Source organism: Mercenaria mercenaria, chromosome 1 (assembly GCF_021730395.1).
Source record: "Mercenaria mercenaria strain notata chromosome 1, MADL_Memer_1, whole genome shotgun sequence".
NCBI classification, from domain to species: domain Eukaryota; kingdom Metazoa; phylum Mollusca; class Bivalvia; order Venerida; family Veneridae; genus Mercenaria; species Mercenaria mercenaria.
The window spans coordinates 74,503,883-74,516,499 of record NC_069361.1 but is presented as its reverse complement, the minus strand read 5'-3'; the positions used below and the strand labels follow the sequence as shown (position 1 = coordinate 74,516,499).

Here is a 12,617-nt window from a genome sequence, read left to right as displayed (position 1 = left end):
AACGAGAGAAAAAAGGTCTATATTTGCGGAATTCAATTTCTGAACATGAAATGAATGGGAATTTTACTTGTATTAAGGCATTGAATTTCATGGATTGACTTGTTCGCAAAAAAAAATCATACTTCTCCCCCTTTAACAATGATTCTGTGGTTTGTGATTACCGCCATTGCTTAGGTTCAAACAAACTACCCCCACATGATTAAGGTGTATCTCTACTACCACATCACAGCAGCACAGACCATCTCTATTTCTATAGGCCAGTATACACAGCTTGGCACTTTAGCCATATTACAGCGTAATGAGCTTTAATATCTAAATTTCAGATCGAGTGTTGACAAATACAGACCGAGTTCCAGCAGTGAAAAAAAAATATGTAGGCATTGAAAGTTTGTGATACTAGAAAAAAACTACTAGTTTATTACGATACAAATTTGTGGATTCCAATTTTTGAAAGAATTCCTACAATGACAGACACAGGTATCACAACAGCTCAGCTTGAGCACTTAGTGCTCATGTGAGCTAAAAATGAGATAATATAGAGGATATTTGTTTGTTTCAGTGAAATATCAATTTTATTTCACAAGTGAGCATTAAAAACTGATATTTTCATGAGTGGCGTAGCCTCCAGTGAAAATGACTTTTTTTGGTGCTCACGAGTGAAATAAAATTTATATTTCACTGACACAAACAAATTTTCTTTTTATTTCATGTGTAAAACTCTACTTTTGTTGCGTAATTTATAAAATGTCGAAAATCGCGGGAAAGATCAACAGAAAGCATAACACGAAGTCATTTCAACGACGTCATCGTCGTTATATAGTCCCCGGTATTCATAACGCTCGGTATACAATTTGACTTCAGTCGCGACGGAGGACCGGAACTAGTTCAGCAAAAACAGTGAAAAATAAAAATGATAATCTACTGTTTCAAAACTGTGGATTATCACTTTTATTTTACTGAGAAAACTCTATAATTCACTGGAAAACATAAAATAAACATACTTTATTACAACGAAACTGAATCCACTGATGATTAAAACAAATTCTACTGAAACAAACTTATACTATTTACTCCTTGTTTTTATCTTTTTTACTTTTAAAAGCGCAGTATAATCAAAAGGAATGAAAACTGGAATGTTTCAAGGTAGATATCACTATTTTTAAGGTTGTTCTGCACATCTGTTACACCTGAAAACTAGGACAGGACCTTGGTCTGGCATACAAAAAAGTAAAACATCTTACAAATTAATGTAAATCAGTATTTTAGCCGAATCTGATAAAATTAGCGATTTGCTATCATTTGAAGAATCAAATACAGTAACAGAAATATTTGCTTAAAAAGTAATTCCAAACAATGTCATACAATCAGCTTGAACTAAAAGTTTCTCTTAAAAATCCCCAAAAACTGGCCCTTTAAATTTCATTTCACTATGTGACAGGATTTTTTTTTTTTTTAAAACAGTATAGCTTAAATTACATTGTAGGATGCTGTCTACCGGTACATGTAAAAATAACATCGTAGTTGTGATTTTCCCATACTCCCATTATGAAAACTTGCTTGATGTACATTTGTTTCAAATGAGTTCAGCAAAAAATAAAACACATGACCCTGATACTGGCTGAATTTTCTCACTAACCACGATGCTTTGAAAAATCCAGGTTAAATCAAGTCTATACTGTTAAAAATAAAGAATGATCCAAAGGTGTTCAGGTTTTGAAAACTTAACAAAATTTTGTTCAGTCATCTTCAGAAACTATAATTGTGTTTTTCCAAATGCAATGAAACTGATATGTCCAATGGCACAGCAGAATTAGCGTCAGGTGACATTAGGCACAGTGTATTTGAGTATTAATATACAAGTCACAATGTCTAATCTTCCTCCTCCTGCTCCTCGCGGATAACTGTGAAGCCTGTAAATTTAAAAAAATTTAAGTTATAAGTTTATTTGTCCTACACTGAATATTGATGAGATTGTCATTTACGGAATAATGATGAGACATACCGAATATTAATAAGATATTCATACAGAATACTGACATTATATAAATATCATATGGCAGCGTGTGTGACATTGATATTGTCAACCCGAGGGCAGAATGTCACCCAAGGCGAAAGCCGAGTGGTGACATTCTGTTTCGAGGGTTGACAATATCAATGTCACACACGCTGCCATATGATATTTATTTTATTATACCGAACAAAATATAGTACATAAAAGAGTTAAAAGAACGTAATTCAACAGTTTCCTCTTTAGCGCGGTAATCGCCTAGCTGTGTACACATTGAATAGTGTGTACACACTGAATAGTTATCTCACTACTATACGTGTACAAGGGAGGCAATCATTTGGCTAAACTGAAGCAGTTAATTGCCCTTATACGACATTCAAAATATCAGCGCAGTCACATGACCTGACAGTCACTTTCGCTTGGTCACATGTCAAAAAGGTTGAAAATGTTTTTGATAGTCAAAATATCTCTTTCTTGGGTAATGGGATTTTATCATTGTAGACAAAAGTGAGGTATAATAAAGAAGATTGTCATATACCTTGTTAATGTCGATGAGACATACTGAATATTAACGAGAATGTCATGTACTGAATATTGATTAGAAATACATTCGTACTGACATTTATGCACCTGTCAATATTTTGCCCGCAGGGGGGAGCGGCGGGCATACACGGGACTTTAGACAGAAGGCCATTCCCGACAGGCGGGAATTAGACAAACATTTGATGTACCAACACGGCTCTAGGGTGGGATTTAGACAAAAAAGGTTGTCTCTAGGGTGGGGATTTAGACAATTTTTTTGAAATGTCAAATTCCCCTGGGTCAGCCCGCCGCCCCCCAGGGCGGGCAAAATATTGACAGGTGCATTATCTCCATGTTAATAAATATTAAATTGACCAAAACAAATAAATTTGGTTCTTTTATTGAACTTTTTAGATATATCTTTTAACTGAAAAACTTTAAGGCCCAAACAAAGGTCTCAGGCCAATGTGAAAGATCAAGGATCTATTACCAGACCAGTACAGAAAGATGACTTAATTACATGATCACTTTCAAATGTATTATAATAAATAGCAGTCACAAAGTAATACCTATCTGACCTCTGATCTGTTTGCGCGACCAAGACCCAACATGTCGGAACGTCCTGTTCTTTGGCTTCATTTGTGGACAGTAACTCTTCCAAAGGGTAAATAGACAAGAGAGTGGACACAAAATAATACCTATAGATCTGACCTTTCAATGTGTGCCCTTAACCTTAAAAGACTTGAAAGAAAGAAAGAAATTTGTCACTTAAGAATGGTTAACTTTTGTGGCACATAACTAGTGATGAAATAGAGCAGACACTAAATACTCACTTTTATATTTTGACCTTTGATCTCAAGGTGCAACCTTGACCTTGAACCAACATGACCAAATGTTGCATTTGGCATGTCATCTCATTTTACTCAATATTTGTGGCAAGTTATTTGAAAATCCTAGGGGTTAAAACGAGCTGTCACTATTAGTGACAAATGTCCCCAAAGCGTGCCCAAGAATGCTACTGCTGTCTGCGCAAAATATGCCAGAATAGTTTTGACCTGAGTCATTAGCGTGACACACCTCATTATGGTTAACATTTGTGCCAAGTAATTTTAAAATCCCTTGATAAATGGCAGAGTTATGGACCAGATAAGAAACAGACCATGTTAACCTTTGACTTCTAAGTGTGACCTTGACCTTGGAGCTAGGACACGTCATCTCAATATAGGGAACATTTATGCCAAGTAATTTTAAAATCCCTTCATCGATGGCAGAGTTATAGACCAGACAAAAAAACAGACCATGTTAACCTTTAACCTCTAAGTGTGACCTTGACCTTAGATCTAGGGGTCTGGATCTTGTGCATGACACGTTGTCTCATTATAGGGAACATTTATGGCAAGTAATTTCAAAATCCCTTGAAGAATGCCGGAGTTATGAACCAGACACGAAACAGACCCTGTTACCCTTTGACTTCTAAGTGTGACCTTGACCTTGGAGCTAGGGGTCTGGATCTTGCGCAAGACATATCATCTCATTATGGTAAACATTTATGCGAAGTTATTACAAAATACCTTCATGGATGGCAGAGTTATGGACCAGACATGAAACAGACCCTGTTAACCTTTGACCTCTAAGTGTGACATTGACCTTGGAGCTAGGGGCCTGGGTCTTGCTCATGACACGTTGTCTCATAATGGTGAACATTTATGCCAAGCTCAAGATCACTTTATGGATGGCAGAGTTACAGCTTGGACAAGAATTCGGACACACGCACGGACAGTGCGATTTTAATATGCCCACCTTCAAGGGCATAAAAACACAGAGAGGATCAATTCTGTGATAAACAGACAGACAGATTGCCAGACCAAAAAACAACACAACTCCCCTCTAATATTTTGGGATACATAATAAAAACCTACCATCCAGACGTTTCAACTTTGGTAGTTTCTTTGTAATGGTGTCTGTGTAATTTTCTTGACTTGCCTCTGACAGAGAATCTCCTAGAGGGTTGCCAATAAATCCCAGCTCTATCATACAGGGCAAATCTGCCTGTAAATGCAACAATATATGCAAGTATGCAAGTTATTTCTTATTTCTCTTTGTTCTTTGACTTTCAATTTACAGATAATATTTATATATTTAATATGGAACTCTTCTCAAGCTTATTTCCTTGCATATTTTTCCATATCTGTGACCAATTTACATTTGCGCAATGTAAGTAGCTATATATATATTTTTCACAAATCATTACATCAGACATCTTGTGCATGCTAGACAAAAAGACAAAGATTTTGCTAAAATTCAATATCTGATATGTCACTTAAAAATAATCTCAATTTTAGTTTAGTGGACTGCCATTATATAAATATCATATGTCTTTGTGTGAAAGATGTAAAACTCAGAAAACCCGAGGTGTTATTCAGTTAACACCCACATAATAGTTACGCATGTAAAATCTATATTTATATAGATGACAAAATGAAACAAGTGTGATCAGAGGGCGCATATAATTCAAGAGATATTTGTGTGAGAATTACGGACCTTGTCTCAAATGGTGAGGGTGATAATAAGAAAGAACTTTAAATCAAATCCATTTAATGATAAAAGAGATACAGTCAAACTTTGTTCACTCGAACTTGGATAATTCGTACACCGCCCCTCGCTTGAACTCATCGTCGGGTCCCGGCAAAGTCCCTGTATAATGTATATTGTTCGATGGCTTGAACTATCGACAATTCAAACTAATTTTTCCAGTACCGTTGAGTTTGAGCAAACAAAGTCTGACTGTAGATAGTACATCAAAAACCTTCAACCTAGTAAATTCTAAGTATAAAAGGGGCTTTATTTAAAAAATATTGGTGTCAGAGTTTTGGACATTGTCTCATATGATGTGGGTTGTGATGTAAAAGCAAATATTTTAAGTTTAGTAATAACAGAGAAAATGTGAAAATGCATCAAAACTGTAACCAATACGGTATAAATACTTTGTAAATTAAGAGCTGACGGAGGACAGCAACGCTCGACTATTCAACAGCCTTGTCGCTTGAATGAATACGAAAGTCGAAAAAGGGGCATAATTTAGTAAAAATGTAAAACAGGGTTATGGAACTTGCATAGTGCTTATCAGCTCATGACAGTGGACAAGTGTATGAAGTTTCAATCCATTCCCATTAGTGGGTACTGAGATACCAGCTTACATATAAGAATTTAACCCAAAACTCCTAAGTTGAAAAAGGGGCATAATTTTGTAAAATGCGAAGTTGCGTTATTGACCCTTTGCACTGCATGTCATATCATGACAGTGAACTAGTGTGCGAAGTTTCAATCCTTTCCCATTAGTGGATACTGAGATACCAGCTTACATATAAAAACTTAACCAGAAATTTCTATGTTGAAAAAGGGGCATAATTTTGTAAAAAAGCAAAATAAAGTTATGGGACCTGCTTTGTGCATGTCAGATCATGACAGTGAACAAGTGTGTGAAATTTCAAACCATTCCCATTAGTGAGTACTGAGATACCAGCTTACATACAAAACCTTAACCAAAAAATTCTAAGTCGAAAAAGGGGCATAATTTTGTAAAAAAGCAAAATAGTTATGGAACCTGTGCAATGTAAGTTAGTTTATCACAGTAAATAAGTGTGTGAAGTTTCAATCCATTCCCACAAGTGGTTACTGAGATACCAGCTTACATACAAAACTTTAACCAAAAATTTCTAAGTCAAAAAAGGGGCATAATTTTGTAAAAAAGCAAAACAGAGTAATGGAACCTGTGCAATGTAAGTCAGTTTATCACAGTGAATAAGTGTGTGAAGTTTCAATCCATTCCCACAAGTGGTTGCTGAGATACCAGCTTACATACAAAAACTTAACGAAATCGGGACGCAGACGCCGACGCATGGGCAAGTCCAATAGCTCTACTATTCTATGAATAGTCGGGCAAAAAATCTCTAAATATTGCTTGTTATGGACAGGATATCTTGAAATGTTCAAATAAAATTATTATAGTAAATTTATCCTTCAATACAAATTAGAAAATAGATACTTACCAGTTTCATAAATTCTCCCATATCTTTAACATTGTTCTGTCTGATGTAGAGAACCTGAAGAAAATATAGTACTCTATAATATTGCTTACTGTACTGTAAAATGAGAGTGCGGGAGGTCGTGGGTTCGATCCCTGGTCGCGTCATACCAAAGACGTGAAAAATGGTACTAGTAGCTTCCTCGCTTGACGCTCAGCATTAAGAGGATAGTACTAGGACTGGTCAGCCCGGTGTCAGTATAATGTGACTGGGTGGGGTATCATGTCATGTGTCTACGGCGCGATATTCCAGTGAGGCAGCACTTGAAGTTGGGCATTGTGCTCACTGCTACAAGTAGACACCGTTGTTCATATGACTGAAAAACTATTGAGAAAAGACGTTAAACCCGAACACACACACACACTGTAAAATGAGATCTGAGAGGATAAAAGTTTGCTATTCTTAAAGCTTGAGCTGGTGCACCTAGTAGAGTACTCACTACCTATAGCACTTTCGCAAGTATTTGTATTTATTAGAACAAATAGTGAATACAGAGAAAATGAATCCTTCATAAAAATGTTTGATTTAACAATGCTCTATAAAATGATTTTATAAGAAAGACTAGATCTGTGTCCACAGAACACTGGTGCACCACCTTCCTGAAACTGTACATGGTTTCATGACTCTGGGTGACGTATTTTTTAAGATAAACATATAAAGCATCTTCATGTTTATTTTTAACTAAGTCAAGGACAATAACTCTGGTCTGGCCGAGTGAAATCCTAAATAGAACCTCACGTGCACATATTCACATGCTGAATCATACTCCTGACTCTCTGTTTAGTATTTTTCTAAGATATATGCAACACAAACTTTTAAGTACTTAATGTGTATTTTTCACTTTGTCAAGGACCCTATTCTAGACGTATCCGCTACTTGTAAATATATATTGCTAAATAAAAATGTTTAAACCAAAAATGTTATAAGGCCTAAAAAAAAAGTTTGTTTCCGGTATCCTGACTACCCTAAATTTTTGGCCTGACCCTAAATGTTCTTATGGCCTTGGAGACTTTTTTCCCCCATTTTTTTAGCAGGAAGTTGCAAAACTGCACTTTTTATACTTTAAGCATAGTCAGTGATGTTAGAAATCAACTTATTGTTGCCCTAAAGGCATAAGAGGATTATTTGTATTCATTTTTTGATACAAAAATAATTTCCAAAAAGTCCCTCTTATTTAGCATGTTACCGGAAACAATTTTTTTTTTAGCCTTATCATATGACATATAAAAATAATCCCTGTTGAATAATTCTAGTTCAACTGTAATCACCTTCAATTTCTTGAGAACATTTATCCCTTTCAGCTTCTCTATGTTGTTGTATGAAATCCACAACTCTTCCAGGGTATCTCCTACTGCTTCCTGTAATAGACATTAACATACAGTATACAGTAAATTTTTCGAAATGAAATAGCATATAGGCAGAAGCATGTTTGAATTTATTTAAACACTCTGAATCTTTTATACCTTACATAGAATAAATGTCCTAATTCAATTTGACAATTTTAACTGGTACATCACATACACACACAAGAGGAAACCACCTGCAAATTTAGCTTAGTACTTTTGGTAGGGCACAAGACTAAGGACTGAGAGGTTGCGAGTTTTGTCCCCATGTACAACATACCGTATATAACACTTCATCTGTGATGATTTGACAAAAGATAAGATGATTTGACAGAAGACAGTGTCTGATTTCATTTGTCCACCTCCTCTGATTCATGTGGAAAAGTTGTCAGTTACTTGTGAAGAACAATTTAGAAATGATACAGAATCCAGGAACACAGGCTAGGAACGTAACTGTTACGTAAATTAAATACTGAAAATCGGCATTAAAAATCCACATTAAACATCAACATGAAACCACATTATCATAACTTCTACTACAGTTTCAACTTTCGAACAAATATTAATATACTGTTATCAATTAGGTGATTTTATAGTGGCTTTGAAATCTCACGTGTCAGACTGCTGTACTGGCTGAGGCCATTAGGCCAATATGATTAGCAAAGGACAAATTAAGTCAACATGAACTAAAATAATTATGTCTCCCCCCACTGGGGAGATGTACTGTTTTTTCCCTGTCCGTCCGTCCATCAGTCAGTTCGAGCTTACATGTGCATACTTAGGTGGCTATAGGAACAATCATTAGGTAACAGTACTTTTTCTTTGATTTCATTCATTCCGTAAGCTTTTATGTATGTTGAAACTTCGTAGGATGATTGGACATGCAGAGTAGATGACACCTATTGATTTTGGGGTCACTCTATTAAAGGTCAAGGTCAAAGGGGCCAGAACATGGAAAACCATTTCTGATCAATAACTTGAGAACCATTTGACTCAGAATGTTGAAACTTCATAGGATGATTGGACATGCAGAGTAGATGACCCCTATTGATTTTGGGGTCACTCTATAAAAGGTCATGGTCAAAGGGGCCAGAACATGGAAAACCATTTCTGATTAATAACTTGAGAACAACCTGACCCAGAATGTTGAAACTTCATAGGATGATTGGACATGCAGAGTAGATGACCCCTATTGATTTTGGGGTCACTCTATTAAAGGTCAAGGTCAAAGGGGCCAGAACATGTAAAACTATTTCTGATCAATAACTTGAGAACCATTTGACCCAGAATCTTTCAAACTTCATAGGATGATAGGGCTTACGGAGTAGATGACCCCTAATGTTTCTGGGATTACTCAATCAAAGGTCAAGGTCACAGGGGCCTGCACATGGAAAACCGTTTCCAATCTGTAACTTGAGAACCACTTACCCCAGAATGTTGAAACTTCGTAGGACGATTGGACATGCAGAGTAGACAACCCTTATTGATTTTGGGGTCACTAGGTCACAGGGGCCAGAACATGGAAAACCGTTTATCAGTAACTTGAGAACCATTTGAACCAGAACCTTCAAACTCTATGACTTACAGAGAAGATTACCCCTATTGTTTTTTGGGTCACTCGAATAAAGGTCAAGGTCACAGGGGCCTGAACATGGAAAATTCCTTCCAATCAGTAACTTGAGAACCACTTGACCCAGAATGTTGAAACGTCATAGGATGATTGGACATGCATAGCAGATGACCCCTATTAATTTTAGGATCACTTGATCAAAGGTCAAGGTCACAGGGGCCAGAACACAGAAAACCATTTCCAATCCATAACTCAAGAACCACTAGACCCAGAATGTTGAAACTTCATGGGATGATTGGACAAGCCGAGTAGATGGTCCCTGTTGCAGCCAACCATCAGTGTCTCTTTGACATTCGCTCCTGTCCCATATTGACTTTTTGCCTATTACTACTATGCTTTGAGGGAGACATGCACTTTTCTACAAAAGCATCTTCTAGTTGTAAAATGACTATTTATTAATAAAATGTAGATTTTTTTCTTAAAAAAGTACCTTTTTTATTCATTAAAGTGAACCACAAAAGAGGACAGAAACACATTACTGATTCCTGAAAGTAAACTTCGACTCATGCAGACTAAACTTAAAACTGTATGTCATGAAAAATATTGCTGCCAAGGCACAGTTGCAATTGTGTACTCATCCACAGCCAACTTAAAATAATGCTTGGTTCAATTTTACATGTCAAAGTGCCATTTGGTCCAGAAACTGAACACCCATTTCCTTATTCTGTAGTCCAATGACAAATTCATAAATCCACAATATTCCAATAAATAACTGGTCGCTAGTTTTGTGACAAATTTCAAAGTAACATCCATCTCCCATTAAATTTTAACATATTAAGGTTACTTAGCAGGGAATGATTTATCATTTACAGTATGGAACAGTAAATGATTTATCAAAATTATGTGACTTGTGTTCATAATCATTTTTTTGCTTTATTTTGGGTTTACAGCCATTTTTCAACAGTATTTTAGTTATGCAATGGCAGGCAATTAACTTGACGGTTCAGTGTTCCTGAATTCTGTACCAGAATTAGCCTATTCTCTGCAAGTAACAACTAACTTCTCCATATGAATCAGAGGTGGAAGACGAAATCATCCGGGTTTGTTTCCCAAGATTCTCTTGTTTCCATTTTAACAACTTTGGGAATCCCAGATAGTTTAGAAACATGTTTATTTTTTGTTGAAAATGGAGGCGTCCAGAAGCGCTTGCATGGAAATAATGCCAAGGCATCGTATGGCGCTTGCATGGAGCAATCGATAGAGGCGTTGAGAGGCAATTCTATGGGGTAACGGTAAAAGGCATCGAGAGGTGCTTCCGTTGAGTAAAGGGTTAAGATACATCTTTTATCAAATCGTCAAAGAGAACACAAGAACTTAACACAAGCCTCGCCCGGGATCAAACTCACAATTCTGTGATCCATAGATCTGTGCTCTCCCTAATGAGAAGCAGGCCGATACGATATATTCTTTATCAAATAATAGTAATAATATGGCTATTTAGGTGTCGATGAAATCTGGGAAAAGAAATTTTCAAAACGAAGTTCATTTTTCTGACAAGAATAGACTGGATACTAGTTAGATTTGTTGAAGCAATCCAAACTTGTATTGCTTTCAGATGAGTTGATTACACTAACCAATTAAATTAAGCAAAAAGTTGCTGACTGTATTACTGAATAACTGCAACTATTACAGTAGTGTAACATAATATAACTAATTAAAACAATTTTTATGTGTGTTTGTACACTTCTACACCAGTAACAGCAACAAAACATACATACCAAACCTGTTAATGATTTGATACTGTTCCTAGCCAATGACAGGATTTTCAAATTTTCTGTAAAGTAAAAGAAAAAGTTGGTTAAAGTAAAATTTAATCCTTTGTTTTTCTAAGAACATAATATCAAATATATCAAAGTAATATTCTATAATAAAAGCTAAACAGTAATTAAAGAGATAAACAAAGCAGCATGACTTATTCATTTAAAGGCATAAAGAGATGTAGATATTCAATTATATGTGTGCAATTCTACACATTCATATTTGGATAATTACAGGTACCTATGTGGCAATAAGCCCCTTTAAAACTTGCTTTGAATTTAATAACCTAAGTTCTATGAGTAATTCATTAGATGATCTAGAAGTTATAAAAGAAGATTTAACACATCAGCAAATAAAAGCATCGTTTCAAAATCCACATACATGTGTTAATATTAATATGAGCGAGCTATATTAAGTTAAAATCAATTAGCAAACAAGACAAGTACTCTTGCCGATCTTTGATCAAATATAAACCATTACCAGAAAATTTTATTGTGTAAATAAATAGAGGCAAGAAGTGAATCAATGCTCTCCAAATATTCACAGAACAACGAAATGTAAATATAACATTAGGTCCTTCTTAATTCCGAATTCTGATTTAAGGTAGACAACCCGTAATGACTATCGATAATTTATCCTTTAGCCTGCTAGCGGCAACTGATTCTGCCTTTGCGACCAGTGCAGACAGAGATCAGCCTTCACATCCGTGCAGGCTGATCATGGTCTGCACTGTTCGCTGTTCAGTCAGTAAATTTTCGTTGGACACCCCTTCAAATAATATATGGTACTATCCAAATTGAATAATGGACCATTCCATTTTAGAAATTTAGCAGGATAAGGGTTATTCTCCATATGGAATTTCAGCATTCTACAAACAGAAAGCCCATAGTCTCATATCAGCTGGAATGCAAAAACGCCATACCAGAAAATGTAATCGCACGGGAATTATCAACTGCCATTACGGTCCTACTACCTTGAACACCCAGGATGACCTACTTTTTGCCTTTGGGAATGTCTCTGCTAATGCAGTTATACTAGTAATGCCCCTAGACAATTTCAGGCTTGTCTTTATTTTCTATACAATTTACTGTTATCACCTACTGTTTGTTGAGTACTGAATACTGTTTTTTGTAATGTAATATAAATCTAAACACCAACCATTACATGGTCCCTCTAAATTTCCATCAATTTGTAACTATCAAAACAATGTTGATAGTATTACCATTTGAGCCATGCCATGAGAAAACCAACATAGTGGCTTTGCGACCAGT

At 35.9% G+C, this 12,617-nt stretch overlaps 1 protein-coding gene across 2 annotated transcripts in view; it reads right to left on the bottom strand.

Annotated features, from left to right (window-relative positions):
* Window positions 1-987: 987 nt before the first annotated feature.
* LOC123533819 (dynein axonemal light chain 1-like) overlaps window positions 988-12,617 on the bottom strand; it is a 57,549-nt gene continuing 45,919 nt past the window's right edge. For both annotated transcript variants that reach the window (XM_053551024.1, XM_045315719.2), the window contains exons 5-9: window positions 11,307-11,362; window positions 7,884-7,973; window positions 6,580-6,633; window positions 4,450-4,579; window positions 988-1,910 (exon numbers count right to left, since the gene is read on the bottom strand). In XM_053551024.1, coding sequence (XP_053406999.1) covers window positions 1,870-1,910; window positions 4,450-4,579; window positions 6,580-6,633; window positions 7,884-7,973; window positions 11,307-11,362 — 371 coding nt within the window. In that variant the 3' untranslated portion in view covers window positions 988-1,869. The remainder of the gene's footprint in view (window positions 1,911-4,449; window positions 4,580-6,579; window positions 6,634-7,883; window positions 7,974-11,306; window positions 11,363-12,617) is intronic.